The sequence below is a fragment of the Astatotilapia calliptera genome, chromosome 20 (assembly GCF_900246225.1).
Source record: "Astatotilapia calliptera chromosome 20, fAstCal1.2, whole genome shotgun sequence".
NCBI lineage: Eukaryota > Metazoa > Chordata > Actinopteri > Cichliformes > Cichlidae > Astatotilapia > Astatotilapia calliptera.
In genome coordinates, this window is record NC_039321.1 from 21418811 (window position 1) to 21432917 (window position 14107).

At 41.0% G+C, this 14107-nt stretch overlaps 1 protein-coding gene across 1 annotated transcript; it reads left to right on the forward strand.

The window, feature by feature from the left end:
• The first annotated feature begins 118 nt into the window (after window positions 1-118).
• Window positions 119-13458, forward strand: LOC113013651 (uncharacterized). The gene is made up of 9 exons (XM_026154725.1): window positions 119-266; window positions 2284-2377; window positions 2516-2690; window positions 3623-3768; window positions 9577-9753; window positions 9962-10078; window positions 10221-10307; window positions 12158-12305; window positions 12523-13458. Exons 1-9 carry the CDS (start codon window positions 253-255, stop codon window positions 12540-12542), a joined length of 978 nt encoding a protein of 325 aa, XP_026010510.1. The 5' UTR covers window positions 119-252; the 3' UTR covers window positions 12543-13458.
• The last annotated feature ends 649 nt before the right edge of the window (window positions 13459-14107 follow it).

The window sequence follows — 14107 nt, forward strand, 5'->3', positions numbered from 1 at the left end:
ATTAAAATATATATTTAATTCATAAAACATGAAAATGTGAATATCAATCTGTGCAAGCCTCTTTGTGGTCCACGAGGGGGCAGCATCACTTTCGCGCTGCAACAAATGAAGCAGTAGAAGAAGAATTTAGCCAGGCTACTGTTCCCGTTGTTTACACTGCAAAATGTGAAACTGAAGTTGTGTGGGCTGGAGGTGGAGACGAACTGAAAAGGTTTCGGGAATGTAAGCTGCTGCGCTGTAGTCCGCCAGGAAATGGACGAGATAAGGTGAGCAGCTTAATTCGTGCATTTAACTGTAAAAGTTACTTTTTATTTCTCTCTCTGTTAGTCACCGAGCTTTTGTGTCGTGATAAAATGTAATCAGACAGCTGGTACATGTACACCTTATTATCTCGTTATAACCGGACACACCCATTAACATCAATAAACGGGTTATTTATTGTTATTTATAACTGTGAGTCTTCACCTGACAAGCTTTATATGGAGTCTGAGCTAATGTAGAGGCTTTATGGTTCAACAAGTCTTCTGTATGTGGAGGACTGAACCTGGCACGGACGACTGTAACCTCTGTAGAAATATGAATAAAGTCATATTTATGCAAGCCAAATAAAACAAAGACAAACGACCAGAGGAACAAAACAGGAAAGACACATTAATGCTTAAAACGTATTTTGCATTCAGTCTTTTTAGTTGCCCCAACTAAGGGGCACGATTCATGTTCAGGTAAATTACTAGTTTTGCAATCCTCAACTGTAGAAATTCTTGGTAAGTCACGTGGTTATGATCAACTGTCTACAAGATGGTGTTTCTAGACAGTTTCCCAACCAATGGAGTAATTTCACCTGGCTGGGAAATATCTGTCTTTGTATTAACTGTTTAAGAACCTATATAAGCAGTAACAATAAGGACTTCTGCATTTTTATCTGTATATTTTTAATTGGGACAATGTAAGTACTTAAATATAAAATATTTCTTCAGCACCTTTCAAGATAAAACCAAATGCAAATCTAAAATTTTTTTCGCTGCATTTTGTAAGCGACCCTTGAGTTTACAGATCTGAAGCTCAGAGGGAGAGACTTCCAGAGTCTGGGGGCCACTGCTGCAAAAGCTCTGCCTCGTATAGTTTTCAGCCTGGCATGATGCACAACCAGTTGGCCCTGATGACATGACCTCAAGGCCCTGCTGGGGATGCATGAATGTAAACTGAAATGTAAAAGGAGAAAAGTTAGACAGATGTATTAAAGAGAAACAAGATAAAACCACCTCAGTGCTGGCAATTCTGGTTATCGATTGGCCATCTTTTTAACTGATATTTAAAAATATTGTATGTATTCTGTGTAGTTTGGTTTTCTATTTACCCTAATAGTATGGTAATGACTAAAAGGTGGAGGATCCAAATTATGTGAAAATTTATAACACATGTTTAACACATGAATATTTGTCTTATTTATAAATTTTCACATAATTTGGATACTTGGATTTTCAAAGCCACGTAAGCTGTGCTTCTGTAAAATTAAACAGTAGTGATAACAATAATGCTATTCTATTAAATATTTCCAATCTTCTGTTATATAAAGACTGTAATAGTTTTAAAGTATTAAAGCCAGACTGTGACCGTGTAGTAATACAATAATTAATATCAATTAAAAAATCACGGATGTTTGGTAGAACATTTCAGTTTCATTATTACTGTATGCATATATAACAACATCATCAGCAAAGAGTATTAGCTCCAGAACAAGCCAATCAATATCACGACAAAGCATGTTATAGACACGCCGGTCCACTGTGTCCATTTCAAATTTTCTTCTTCAAAATGTGAAAAGCACATGCATGCACAAGTTGCAGTGGGAGATAATACATTTAAATCCAAGGGGTGTGTTTGTCGTCTCCTGGGGTCCCTTTTTATAGACCTCAGCATTTGCTGAAGTAAGGTGCTGCAAACATATTTATTTTATGATCCGGTCGTCTGATAAGAAAACCTTTGATATTTTGTAGGAGGAAATGCACAAGTAGACACAGCTTTCACTGTGACACCGAGCAATCATTAATGTTGTTATCGAAACCAGTGACACATTCAAATGTTTGCTGTGATAAATATCTGTTATGTTTGTCCTCCTCTGTGGGATGTTTTCTGTATTTGAATGTGCAGCATGTAACAGGAAGAAGGATCCCGGCTTATTTAGAGTTTCTCTTTTTATCAGTGAGCAGTGCTTTTTTTAAGTTTAGTGACCTGAATGAATATCATCTTCTGCAGTTATGTAAAATTTGTTTACTTTCTCAGTCCTCTGTTGGGCAACCAGCCACATGGCTCGGACCTTCCGTCTCCGAACCTGAGGCCGAGACACCAGGAACTGATCCTGACACCATGTGGCCCGGTGAGATACTGGTGCTGCCGTGCCGGGAAGCGAAGCACATGTTTTCATTCCTGTCGTGCTTTGATTGTGATTTTTTTTGTTGTTGTTGTGGCTATCACAGGTTGTCTCACATTCTTTGTCCTTTCCATGCTGTTGCAGATAAAGCGCTGGTCGGAGCTGCCGCGCCTGCTGCAGGTCTATTTCTGCTTCGCCATACTGTCTCTGCTGGCGCTGCTCGGCCTCACCGTGTCCAGCCTCTACAAGCAGCACACGGACACGGACGTGTCCGATGAGGACAACTTCACTGTGTCGCTGATCCAGCTAGTTGGAATAGGTGAGTTTGTTGAGGGCAAGAAAAAAAAAGACATTTGCAGCATTCATCATCACCCCCACCGCCTCCTTTTAAAAAGCAGAAGTTCTTCTGTTGCAATCATATGATGAAAACTTCAGTGGAAGGAGCCAGTTCCAGTGGCTTATGTGTTCAGTGAGGATTTATGTCAACTGAGCTAGCTTTATTTCCTCATAGCTCAGGTTTACAGCTCGCTGAAGCATTTCCCATAAAAATGACTTGAGCTGCACTCTCTACCTGCCCTGTAGAGATTTGAGGAAATGGTGACTTTTGCTTAACCTCCTATGACCTTTCATCCACATATGTGGACATCACATTTTGGGTTATTTAGACCACAATACTCAATTTTGCTCTACAAGGGCCTGATATCCACTTACAAGGACATTATACTGCTACTGGTCTATCAAAATTTTAAACGAATATCCTCATATGTGGCTCTCATTTTTCTTAGAAACAAAAATCAGGTTAAAAAACATCAGGTAATTCTTTGTTTTTACTTTCATCAGGTCCGAATCAGCACAAATATCAAAGAGAAATTAAAAATACATGCTGTGGAAGAGTTTGGGTCTTAGGAGGTTAAAGTCGCTTTCGAAGCGTCATTTCCAACAAACACTGGGATGCTGTGAAAAACCGAAATAAAAGCAAAATGCAATGATTAGCAAATAAATTGTGGAGCTTAGTGCAGAGTAAACGTTACCTCTGAGGAGATGTTTGATGAACAGAGTAGCAAAGTAACTGATTTTGTTCATGATCATTAACATTTTTTACACAGAGCTTCATTAAAAGCTTTGTATCGTATACTTATATCCTTAAGCTATATGATTGAGAAACGGTGTGCACACACAGTACAAATACTTCATCTTTATTCAAAGTGCTTGTCCTGCATGTGAGCTCTGCCTGTTGTCTGGCCCCTGCAGTGTTCTGCATCTACTACATCATCCGCGGCGTGCTGCAGGAAAACCGACAGGAGCTGGTGGCGTTCGTGCTCAGCGTGCTGGTAGTGATGATTCGGTCGGTGGTCAACTTCTCCGTGCTGGGTACGAAAGGCCAACAGGAGCTGCTGGTGAGGAGTTTGGAGGGAATCGTGAATATTTCTCGTGCAAAAAGCAAATAGAACTTTGACTGATTTGGATTTGCAGAACAAAACCAGAAAAGATACTAATGTTAATATGAGCAATGTGAGAAAATGTAAAAAAAAACAACACGGTAAAACATCTTTAGCACGACAGAAGTATATTAAACTTCAAGATATTCCATAAGTCCTGCGTGACTGACCGATGGCTGCAAAAATGAGACAGTTGTTGTAGTTTTCGCTCTGTACACCACCACAGTGGATTTTAAATCAAACAGTTAACATGCCTGTGATTGAAGTGCAGACTTCATTCAGCTTTCTTTTCACAAAATATTTAATTAACTGTAAGAAATTACAGCCAGTTTTATACAGTTTTCTATTTTAAGAGGCCCAGCAGTGATTGGACAAACAAACATAATTTGAGATATATATGTTTTATGTCTTTTGACTTCCTGAAGTCTGAACCCACGAGCATCACCAAATGCAGATGTTCTTCCCAGTCTTCACTGCAGCTCCCTCCCATTGCTAGTTGCTGTGAGTCTCTTTGCCTTCAGTTTTGTTTTCAGTAACCGAAAACGTGCTCGGAGAGAGCTGTTCCAGCCAAGCACGCTGGGTTGAGATCAGGTGACTGACTTGTTCATTCAATAATGTCTCGTTTCTTTTCCTTGAGAAACTCTTGGGTTGATTTAGCAGTTTTGCAGCATTTGGTTGAATCTCAGCAGAGAGCACAGCCCTGTACACTTTTCCATTAATCGTACTCCTTGTGTCAGTAGTCATCAATAAACAGAAATACATGCCCACACTATGTTTGACAGGTAATTTGGTACGCTTCAGATCATAAGTGGTTTCTCTCCTTCTCCACACTTTTCTCTTCCCATCATATTTTCATCTGTCCAAAGTGTCTTTTAGATGTTTTCTTGCAACGTCTAATCTCACTTTCTTATTCTAGAGTGTAACCAGTGGTTTGCACTTTTCACAGTGATATCTTCTTGAGCGTGTGGCTTGCTTTGAGGTTATGAAGTTATTTTTAAACTCTAAGGAAAAATTTGCGATCATCCACTCTAGTTGTCTTCGGTGGTTGCTCAGAGTTAGCCCGATTGTTGATTAGGACACACCAAACGTTTTTGCTGTTTTTCTGAAAGCTTCCTTTGATTTTTCAGCCTAAAGATGGCCTCCTTCTGCTCCTATCAACTAGGCCTGTGCGATATGATGAGATATATCGGATGACGATATGAAAACATCTGTCAAATTATACGTTATTGTTTGTTTTGTGGTGTTGCAAAATACACTGTTTACAGCAATGTGTCTGTGAAGGTTCTCAGTCATCCAGGTCATCGTAGTCAAAGGAGCTTGCAAAGAAAAGCGTCTGGACTTCTTTAAGTTGCTTGAAGACGTTTCACCTCTCATCCGAGAAGCTTCTTCAGTTCTAAGGTCAAATGGTGGAGAGTCCCAGATATACACCTAGTGGGAGTATCCCCCCACAGAGGGACAAAAGGAACCCCTGATGATCCTCTAATCGCCTGAGCCAAGGTGTGAAACTGGGTGTGGGTCCCAATCAGCCAGAGTTTCGGGTGAGTTCATTGTGAAACCTGGCCCCACCTTATCATGCGAATTCCTGAGATCAGATGGCCCAGGATGTGAGTGGGCGTTAAGGCGTCTGGGAAGGGATCTCAAAACTGGATTATAGATGGCAGAGAGTTGGTGTCGTAAACCACCGCCTGTGTTCAACGATGGTCGCTCACAGTGGACATAGATGGCTTCTTTTACTCCTCTTTCAAACCATCTGTCCTCTCTGTCCAAAATGTGAACATTGGCATCCTCGAAAGAGTGTCCTTTATCCTTAAGATGCAGATGGACTGCTGAGTCTTGTCCTGTGGAGGTGGCTCTTCTGTGTTGTGCCATGCGCTTGTGAAGTGGCTGTTTGGTCTCTCCAATGTAGAGGTCTGGGCATTCCTCGCTGCACTGTACAGCATACGCCACATTGTTAAGTCTGTGTTTTGGCGTTTTGTCTTTCGGGTGAACCAGTTTTTGCCTGAGCGTGTTGCTGGGTCTGAAATGCACCGGGATGTCATGCTTGGAGAAAACTCTCCTGACTCTCCTCAGAAATGTCTTGTTTACAGCAATATTTTTTCATCGTTTTGATGGTCACTGTAGTGGCTATATTCATTTCTTAAAGTTCTCTCTTTCTCTTATATTTTATATAACCACACTAAGGATGGACGGACAAGCACCTGTTTTTATGCGTTGTGGTTAGCAACAACGTAAAACTATCGCGTGTCCGCTTGTTTATGTTCCATATAAACCTTTTACAATAAAGCTCAAGATCCTGTTGAGACTTTTCAAAATAAACTGAATCACGTGAAAGAGCAGATTATTTACGGATGAGAAGTAAAAAAGAGCCGCCAGGTGCTAAAATATAAACCTTAGACTCAAACGTTAGAACAGGCTTTTCCCCGCATCACGCCGTGTAATAAATACTCACAAAGAAAACAGCGGCCGTTACAACTCATGTCTAAAAATGTATAGTTTCATGCATCGGTTAAAACACTAGACTCCAGCTACATGACGCGCAGCTGGAAACACTGCCCACAAGACGAGCTGCCCGAGATTCACAGAATTTACAGAACATGTTACATTTTTGTGATTTATATCGTTATCGGGATGATAGAATTCTTATATCGGGATATGAGATTTTGGTCATATCGCACAGCCCTAGTATAGCCAGTAAAAATGAGGCAGAATACGTTAGCTCCAAACAGAAGGACTGTTCAAAACAAATCGAGGACCTTATTCCTAAATGAGGGGCTACCCCTGTAGCACGGACATGGTTTGGTTATGAAAGTATGACACGGACCAGAAAACTGTACTATGCAAATTCTGCCGCAAACCAGTCCCCAGCACAGACTCAACCACGACAAACCTCGACTACTACGCAAGAATCACGAGAAAGAGTGTGAAGAGAGCTTATGGATGAGAAGCAAAAAATAGCCGTCAGCTGCTCTAAATAAACCTTAGACTCAAACGTTAGAACAGGCTTTTCCTCGCAGCAGTTTCATGCATCGGTCAAAACACTCGACTCCAGGTACACCACTCCCAGCTGAAAACACTTGACACAAGTGGGGTTGCCAGAGATTCACAGAATATACAGAAAAAGCCCTATTTTGTGATATATATGTATATATGTTCTAAGGATGAGAAATGTCTTTTATCGGGATATGAGATTTTGGTCATATCAACATGCTTTCAGGCCTCATATTGAGAGATTTCCACAGGGAAATTCACCAAACACAAGTTAAACACTTGGAATGAACTCCTGGGCCCTATTTCAGGAAGCCGGTTTAGTGCAAACTCTGAGTAAGTAAACCCTGAGTTAACGAAAACTCTGGGTTTTCGGTTTCACAAAGCGAGTTTAGATGAATTCTGAGTGAGTTACTATGACGACACACTCCGTGAAGCTAACCTGCCCCCTAGCAGGTTTACTTCAACTAACCTTGACTTTCTCCGCCTCTTTGTCAGAAACCTGACTGTAGGAAGTGTCAGACATGGCTTGCTCCTTCCTTGAAGAGCCAGTAGATGTTGAAGCCCAAATTCTCCGCAGAGCTCTCCACCAGGAGAGAGTGATTAGAGCACGTTCGGACATTTTATCATTTCCTGATGATTTCCTGTGTGAACGTTACCGTTTTTCAGCACAATCTATAATTCATTTGAATAACATCCTCAGGCCTAATATTGCTCATGTGACACATCGCGGACATCCTCTCAGTTCTGTACATATTATTTGTATTGCACTTCGGTTTTTTGCAAACGGGAGCTTTCTGTATAATATTGGTGACGCTGAGCACGTTTCCAAGGCTACCGTCTGTCGGGCAGTCAGGAATGTTACAGTTGCACTGAAACGTCTCCTGCACTCGTTTGTGGTGTTCCCCGGTCATAGACCCACAAGATTTATCAAAGAGGGATGCCACAAAATTGCAGGTATCAGGATGACCAAAACTTAATTCATGATGTGGTGATACTTGAACTACTACTTAAATTTTACATTTATTCTCACGGTTCCCAGGCGTGATTGGCTGTATAGATGGCACTCACATTCCAATCAGGAGCAATGTGAACAGGAAGTCTTTCCACAGCATTAATGTACAGGTACATAGTTCCCTGTAGCATTTCAAACTAACAAATTATGTCATTATAGTAATGGATGCTAATTTGTGTTCTCTGCACTGTGAAGATCATATGTGATGCTGCCAACATTATCACAAATGTGGAAGCCAACTGCTCAGCCTCTGTGAGTGGTGGTGGTGGAGGACCCCCACCTGTTTTTCGGGCCTCCGCTTTTTTTCTGTTGGCTATAACGGGCCACATTTGAGCATACAGAGTAAGCAAATATGTACTTGTAATGTGCTCAGATAATTGCAATAAGTGCTTACAGAGGGGAAATTAATGTAGCCTCTAACTGCAATTGATTTACATCGGACAAACAGACCAAGCACTATGGCTCATAATACAATTACACCTTACCTGTTTGGACTATATTTTTATATTTCATTTTTACTTGCTGCCAGGAACGTTTGGGGCCTGTTGGGTTGCACCTGCGCTCAAATCACATCACGAAATAAAATGTATGAAATAAAAAATAAAATAAAATATAATAAAATAACGTGTTAAATGGGTGGAAATCCCTAGATCAATGTTTAAATTAACACTCACGCATTGACTCTGTCGGCTATGTTTTGCCATGCATGCTCCCTTTCTTTTGCAGCTGAGGCTGTGTTACTTTTTTTCCGCGGAATTTGCATGTTATCGGCATATGCTGCCATCAGAATTTTGGCCTCAAGCGCTGTAAGATACATTGACCGCGCCTTCTTTCCCTCCGTCTCCATGGTGACTCGCTTAATCTGTGCTCCACTAATCAGGGCTTTATGTATCCTCGTGCGCGCCCTTAACTCGGGGTTAAAGCAACTCCGCGTTGATTGAACTAATTGTTATCAGCCTTTCTGAAACCGAATATTCCGAGTTGGACAGTTCGGGGTTACTCAACCCTGAGTATCGTTTTTCACTCTGAGTTTTCTAAACCGGCTTCCTGAAATAGGGCCCAGAGCTTTTATCTGCTCAGTTTAATTTTCCAGGTAGTTTTGACTCCTTCAATTAAAGCTGAAAGTCTGCTCTTCAAACATGCTTGATTGGACAATTTAAAATCCACTGCCATGGTGTACAAAAGAAAAAGGAAATCAAATTTGTGCCGTCATCCAAAATCCTTCTGGACCCGACTGTGTATACGTCAGCTCTGAATAGTGTCATCGTTGCTTCCTGCTGCTGCTGTTAAGACACGAAAGGAAACAAAATAAACAAAACAGGTGTCAGCAGGCATCGTGAACGATTACTTCCCGTTTAGATGATTCTCAGTTCCACCACTTGATGTCACTGTGACTGTATGTGTGAATGAGTGATCCAACGAGTGAATGTTGAGACTACATGTTGATGGTTATTGCTGTGTGTTGGTGTTTGCTGAACATACATAAAAGCTAAGGTGGTAAACCTGTTACAGCTCCACCAGTGTTCTGTTTAAAAGCATGCAAAGCCCCAGGAAGAGCAGTTCATATCACAGACAGTCTACATGCAGCTGAGTGTTGAGTTACTGAATAATGCCACATTTCTGCAAACTGAACCATCTTTTTTACTGGCGGGTGACTGATATGAATGATAGAGAATAATTTGATGTAATAACTGCCTTTAATTTTTCACCGTGCACAAACCTGAAGCACAAACTGAGTGAACAGCGGCGATCTGTTTGTGTGGCAGGTGCGTTTCGTGTGCATCGTCACCCTGGGCGTCGTGCACATCTTTTGCACCACGCTGCTCATCCGGAGACCGAACATGATGGCGTTCCGTGTGGGCGGAGCCTTGGAGTGCCTTCAAGAGCAGTATTTCCTGCTAAACCTGTGTTTCTCCATGGTGACCTTTGACCTGCAGGCTCAGGTACACGCACGTTCTCCTTTTGTTTTTTACAGTGGAAATTTTTGGCATTTCACGCGCGCAGCATGTCGCCCTGCACGTCGCCCTGCACGTGCTCCTCGTCATATGCTTTTTTTCCTTGGTGTTCAGCGTCCAACAGTGAGGTGAGTTTGTTTTTAACAGAGCTGATGAGCGGCTTCGTGACGTTGTGCTGTTGGTGTGACCTTTTCAGTTGTGCCTGTGTGCCCTGATCTTAACAACGAGCCTGGCGGCGACTGGTGCCAACAACATAATCGTGGGTGTCGGAGTGTTCTGGGCCATCCTGACTACAGTTGTGGGCGCTGTTGCGGTGAGACCTTTTTATACATCCTCTGGTCACACCAGAGAGTCACAAGCGACAATAAACCAAAAAGGACAAGAAACATAGATGCACTTTAAACAGTCACAAGCTGAAGAGCAGCCAATTGTAACCACTTGTTTTTGTTTTTTAGGTTTTAAAGGAAAAGAAAGTTTTGGTTTGGATCTTTATGGCGCAGAACGTTCCTCAGGTGGCATTCTTTGTGTATCTGATGTACACGGTAGGCTGAGATTTCCCTCATTTATTCAGATATTTTATTTAACTACACATTTTGTTGTTCCGTTTGTGTGAGTGTGCTTTATGAAGTGAGTCTTCCTAATAATAATCCTGCTTAGGAATGACTGTCCCAAAGTACGTCACACAACTCGCACTTCAAATATGACCGACCGGTGCCTTTGTTGGGGGCTATCTTTCTATTGAGGATCAATACACATTTTATCATATCTGTGAGAATTTATAATTTGAAAATTGTGCCAGTGTGACTCAGTGATGAGTTTTTTGGGACAATGTGGAAAATGTAAATAAAAACCAAATCCAATGACTTGCAAATCTCATGAACTTTATTTACAATAAAACAGGAAAGTTTGGACCTGGACAGCAAAAGTCTGTAAAAGTAAGTGGCACTAAAAAGAAACAGCTGGAGGAACATTTTGAAACTAATTAGGTTAATTTTCAACAGGTCAGTAACTTGATTGGGTATAAAAAGATATTCTTAGCGAGGCAGCGTTTCTCAGGAGTAAAGATGTGCAAAGAAATTGTATCTACAAGTTATTAAACAATTTCAGAATAATTTTCTGCTATGTAAAATTGTAAAGATTTGGAACATCTCACATCTACGGAACATAAAATCATCAAAATATTCAAAGAATTTGGAGAAATCTCTGTGCGCAAGGGACAAGGACTAAATCTTCGTCCGTCAGGCAGCACTGCATTAGAAACAGGTGCGATGCTAGCATGGAAATCACTGCAGGGGCTCAGGAGCAATTACAGAAAACTGTGAACACATCCACAAATGTGAACTTGATCCAGAAGGGCCACTATCTTCTCCTCGCCAAAGCTCATTTAAAATGGACTTATGCTCCCATCAAGGCAAGAGATTTTTCAGGGAAGGCCTTGGATATTTCAGCATAGTAGAAGAGTCTGGGTGCGGTAGTGACTTTCCTGCAGTCCAGGTTGTTCCCCAGTTTGGTACACGATGAAATAAAAAAATACAACTAAAAAGACCCACAACTGTGGAGGTGTTGTTAAAAGAAGAGGGGATGCTGTAGAGTAAAACACGGCTCTGTCCCAGCGATTTTAAGACGTGTCGCTGCTGTCAAATTCAAAATGATTTCATTTTCTCAGTTCAAACATCAAATATGATTTTTCTATTATGGGATTACGAGATTTGCAAATCACTGGATGTTTTTTAATTTACATTTTACACACTATCCAAAATTTGTTGGTGCTGGGCTGTAAAAGTCCTTGTAGTTTCATAGACTGTATATATCAGATGGCAGAGCCACTGATGTCACCTGTTAGTTTGCTGGCTACCTTTTTGAAGCCTCAAGGTTCAAATCTGGACATGACAATCAATGGATGATAGTAGATGTAAAGCTTGGGTAGCGGAGTGCACTGTATTATTAAATGGGATGCTAACATGGCTAGCATAACAGGTGACATCTTATACAGTCTTTCTGTCACTACGAAAGTCACTCAAAGCAGAGATTTCCTTTCACAGTGAGTCCTGCACAGCAACACAGTGGAAACAGCTATAAACCTTTTTTATTCCAAGACTTCAAATCCGTTTATTTGTGCTGTGAAGTTGGGCATTTGCTCATCAGGGAGTGATGTAGGTGCAGTAATAAATGCAGTTAGCGTAGCACTTGAATAGTTACTTTCCAGTGTTTTTCAGTATTTCCAGTAGACCCCCCAAAAAGCACTTTCTGACACGATTGCTGCTCACATCACAGAGGACAGCGCCTCTGTGATGTGAGGATGACGCCGCATGTTGTCGTTCCCTTCTTTGGCTGAGCCGTGCACTCAGATACAGGCGCCTGCGGGGAAACAATGATTTTGCTTTAATCGCAGGTGGCAGAGAAATGGTTCCAGGACACTACGTACACAGTGGAGGCAGCTGCTATAACCGGGGCTTTGATTTCACTGGTGATCAAAGTGGTTTTATTCTGGGGCCTCATCAGACTGGTACACAGCTTTGGACAAGGCCTGAGAGAGAGAAGTGAGTTTACTGCTTCAGTCCCTTAAGAGTTACTTTGAGCACAACACTAAACACACACTGCATCTGCAGAACACCGAGTTAGCAGTTTCTGTTTCTTCCTAAATACCCTGAATTTGTTTGTTCGAGATGTTGATTGTAAGAAAACCAGAGTTTTCCTGAATCTGCCAAACTTGAGCATCAGAATACTGAAACCCTTGTTTTTTATTGCTCTTCACAGTGTTTGCACATAACAGGTGATAAAACATCAGGACCAAGGAAACAGCTGCACGCTGTGGGCTTAAAGCACCGTGCTGCTGACCGCGAAGCTCACATTTGTATTCAGCATCAAGTGTGCCAAAATCATCACTCAGCATTGTTTTATTTTTCCATGTTCTGTATACTGTAAGAATGTTAATGTGTTTCTGGCTTCAGCGGCGTCCCTGTTTACAGAATTTAAATGAATTCTCAGGGGGTTTTTGGGTTTTTTTTTTTTTTTTTTTTTATTTCAGTCAACAACAACAACACCAACAGATTATAATTTTACATAAAAGTACTCAAACAGTAACCGAAAAAGGAATCTGATCATATCAGATGCAAACATCTGATATGATCAGTCTGTACCTGAATACGTGCATGCATCATGACGTGCGATGCAGCTCTCTGTATTTAAGTCCTCACTATCCAGGTTGTGCCAACACTTTTATATTAGTGCATTACGTGTATTAGCTAAGCATGGCTCACTGAGTCTATGAGCTCCATTGTTTTTACCCCTGCTGAGCGTACGCTCTGTCGCTCTCTGTGGCACGACTAAAATATTTCCTTTGAATGTCGCCACGCAGGTAGATTGTTCTGGTATCCTGTCAACATGCGTTTGTAAACCAGCTTCATATAATCGTTTTTACACCAATATGCATTTTAACACCTAAATCGAGTTTTGTAGCGTTGCCAACATCCTCCACTTTTTAAAAAATGTGATTTCTTCCTGTAAATTGTATTCACAGTTATGACTGATTTAAGTTTGCTTTTTAAAATTAGAAATGTGTAAATTAACTCGTGCAGTCGACCACCACGACTAGCCGTGTTTTTATTGACATATTTTTTAAACTGTCTGCTGCACTTTCATGCGCTCCTGTTTTTTTCATCCAAAGTTCTTAATAAAGTATTTTAACAAAAACTTTGACATTTTGATTTACTGATCTTTTTGGGACATGCAGCTCTGTGCAAGTCTCGATCCACTCCTCATATTTTGCTTTCAGTGAGCCAGACGTTGTTGTACTTCTCCAAAGGGAGGGAGTGTGTAATCCTTCTGTTTGTCCGTCTGTTCGTTAGCAGTGTATCGCCCAGTTTTCAATATATCATTTTCAAATTTTGTGTGATGGTACATACCAATAACAGCTCGAGCTGATTTAATTTAGGGTCAAGTTCAAGGTCAGACCAAAAGTGAAAATCACTAATAACTTTATATTACCCACAATTCTTAGTGGATTGTTTTCAAACTTCACAACAATATACCAGGCCTTGTATTTGACCTTGACCATAATTGTCACTGCCCAAGAAACCATGTATCATATGAAAGGGCATGGAGAGAAGTACAACAACATTTGACGTCACAATAACAGGCTGACGTCAACGTAACTTTTTAAAGTGGTCTTTTCAGTCACCTTTTACACGAGGATTTTCAGAGGAATGTTTTTGTGTATGTTAAGCCACTTAAAACTGAATCATGATGAATCATTCAAGCATAAAAAACACCTTATCAAAGGATGAACCGGTGTTGTGTCTCTATAACAGGCAACTGGGCAAAGTAGCTATTTTAAATGGTT

Coding starts and splice junctions, on each gene's coding strand:
- LOC113013651 (XM_026154725.1), top strand. Junction 9,754..9,961: donor CCTTTGACCTGCAGGCTCAG/GTACACGCACGT, acceptor TGACCTTTTCAG/TTGTGCCTGTGTGCCCTGAT. Junction 10,079..10,220: donor CAGTTGTGGGCGCTGTTGCG/GTGAGACCTTTT, acceptor TTTGTTTTTTAG/GTTTTAAAGGAAAAGAAAGT.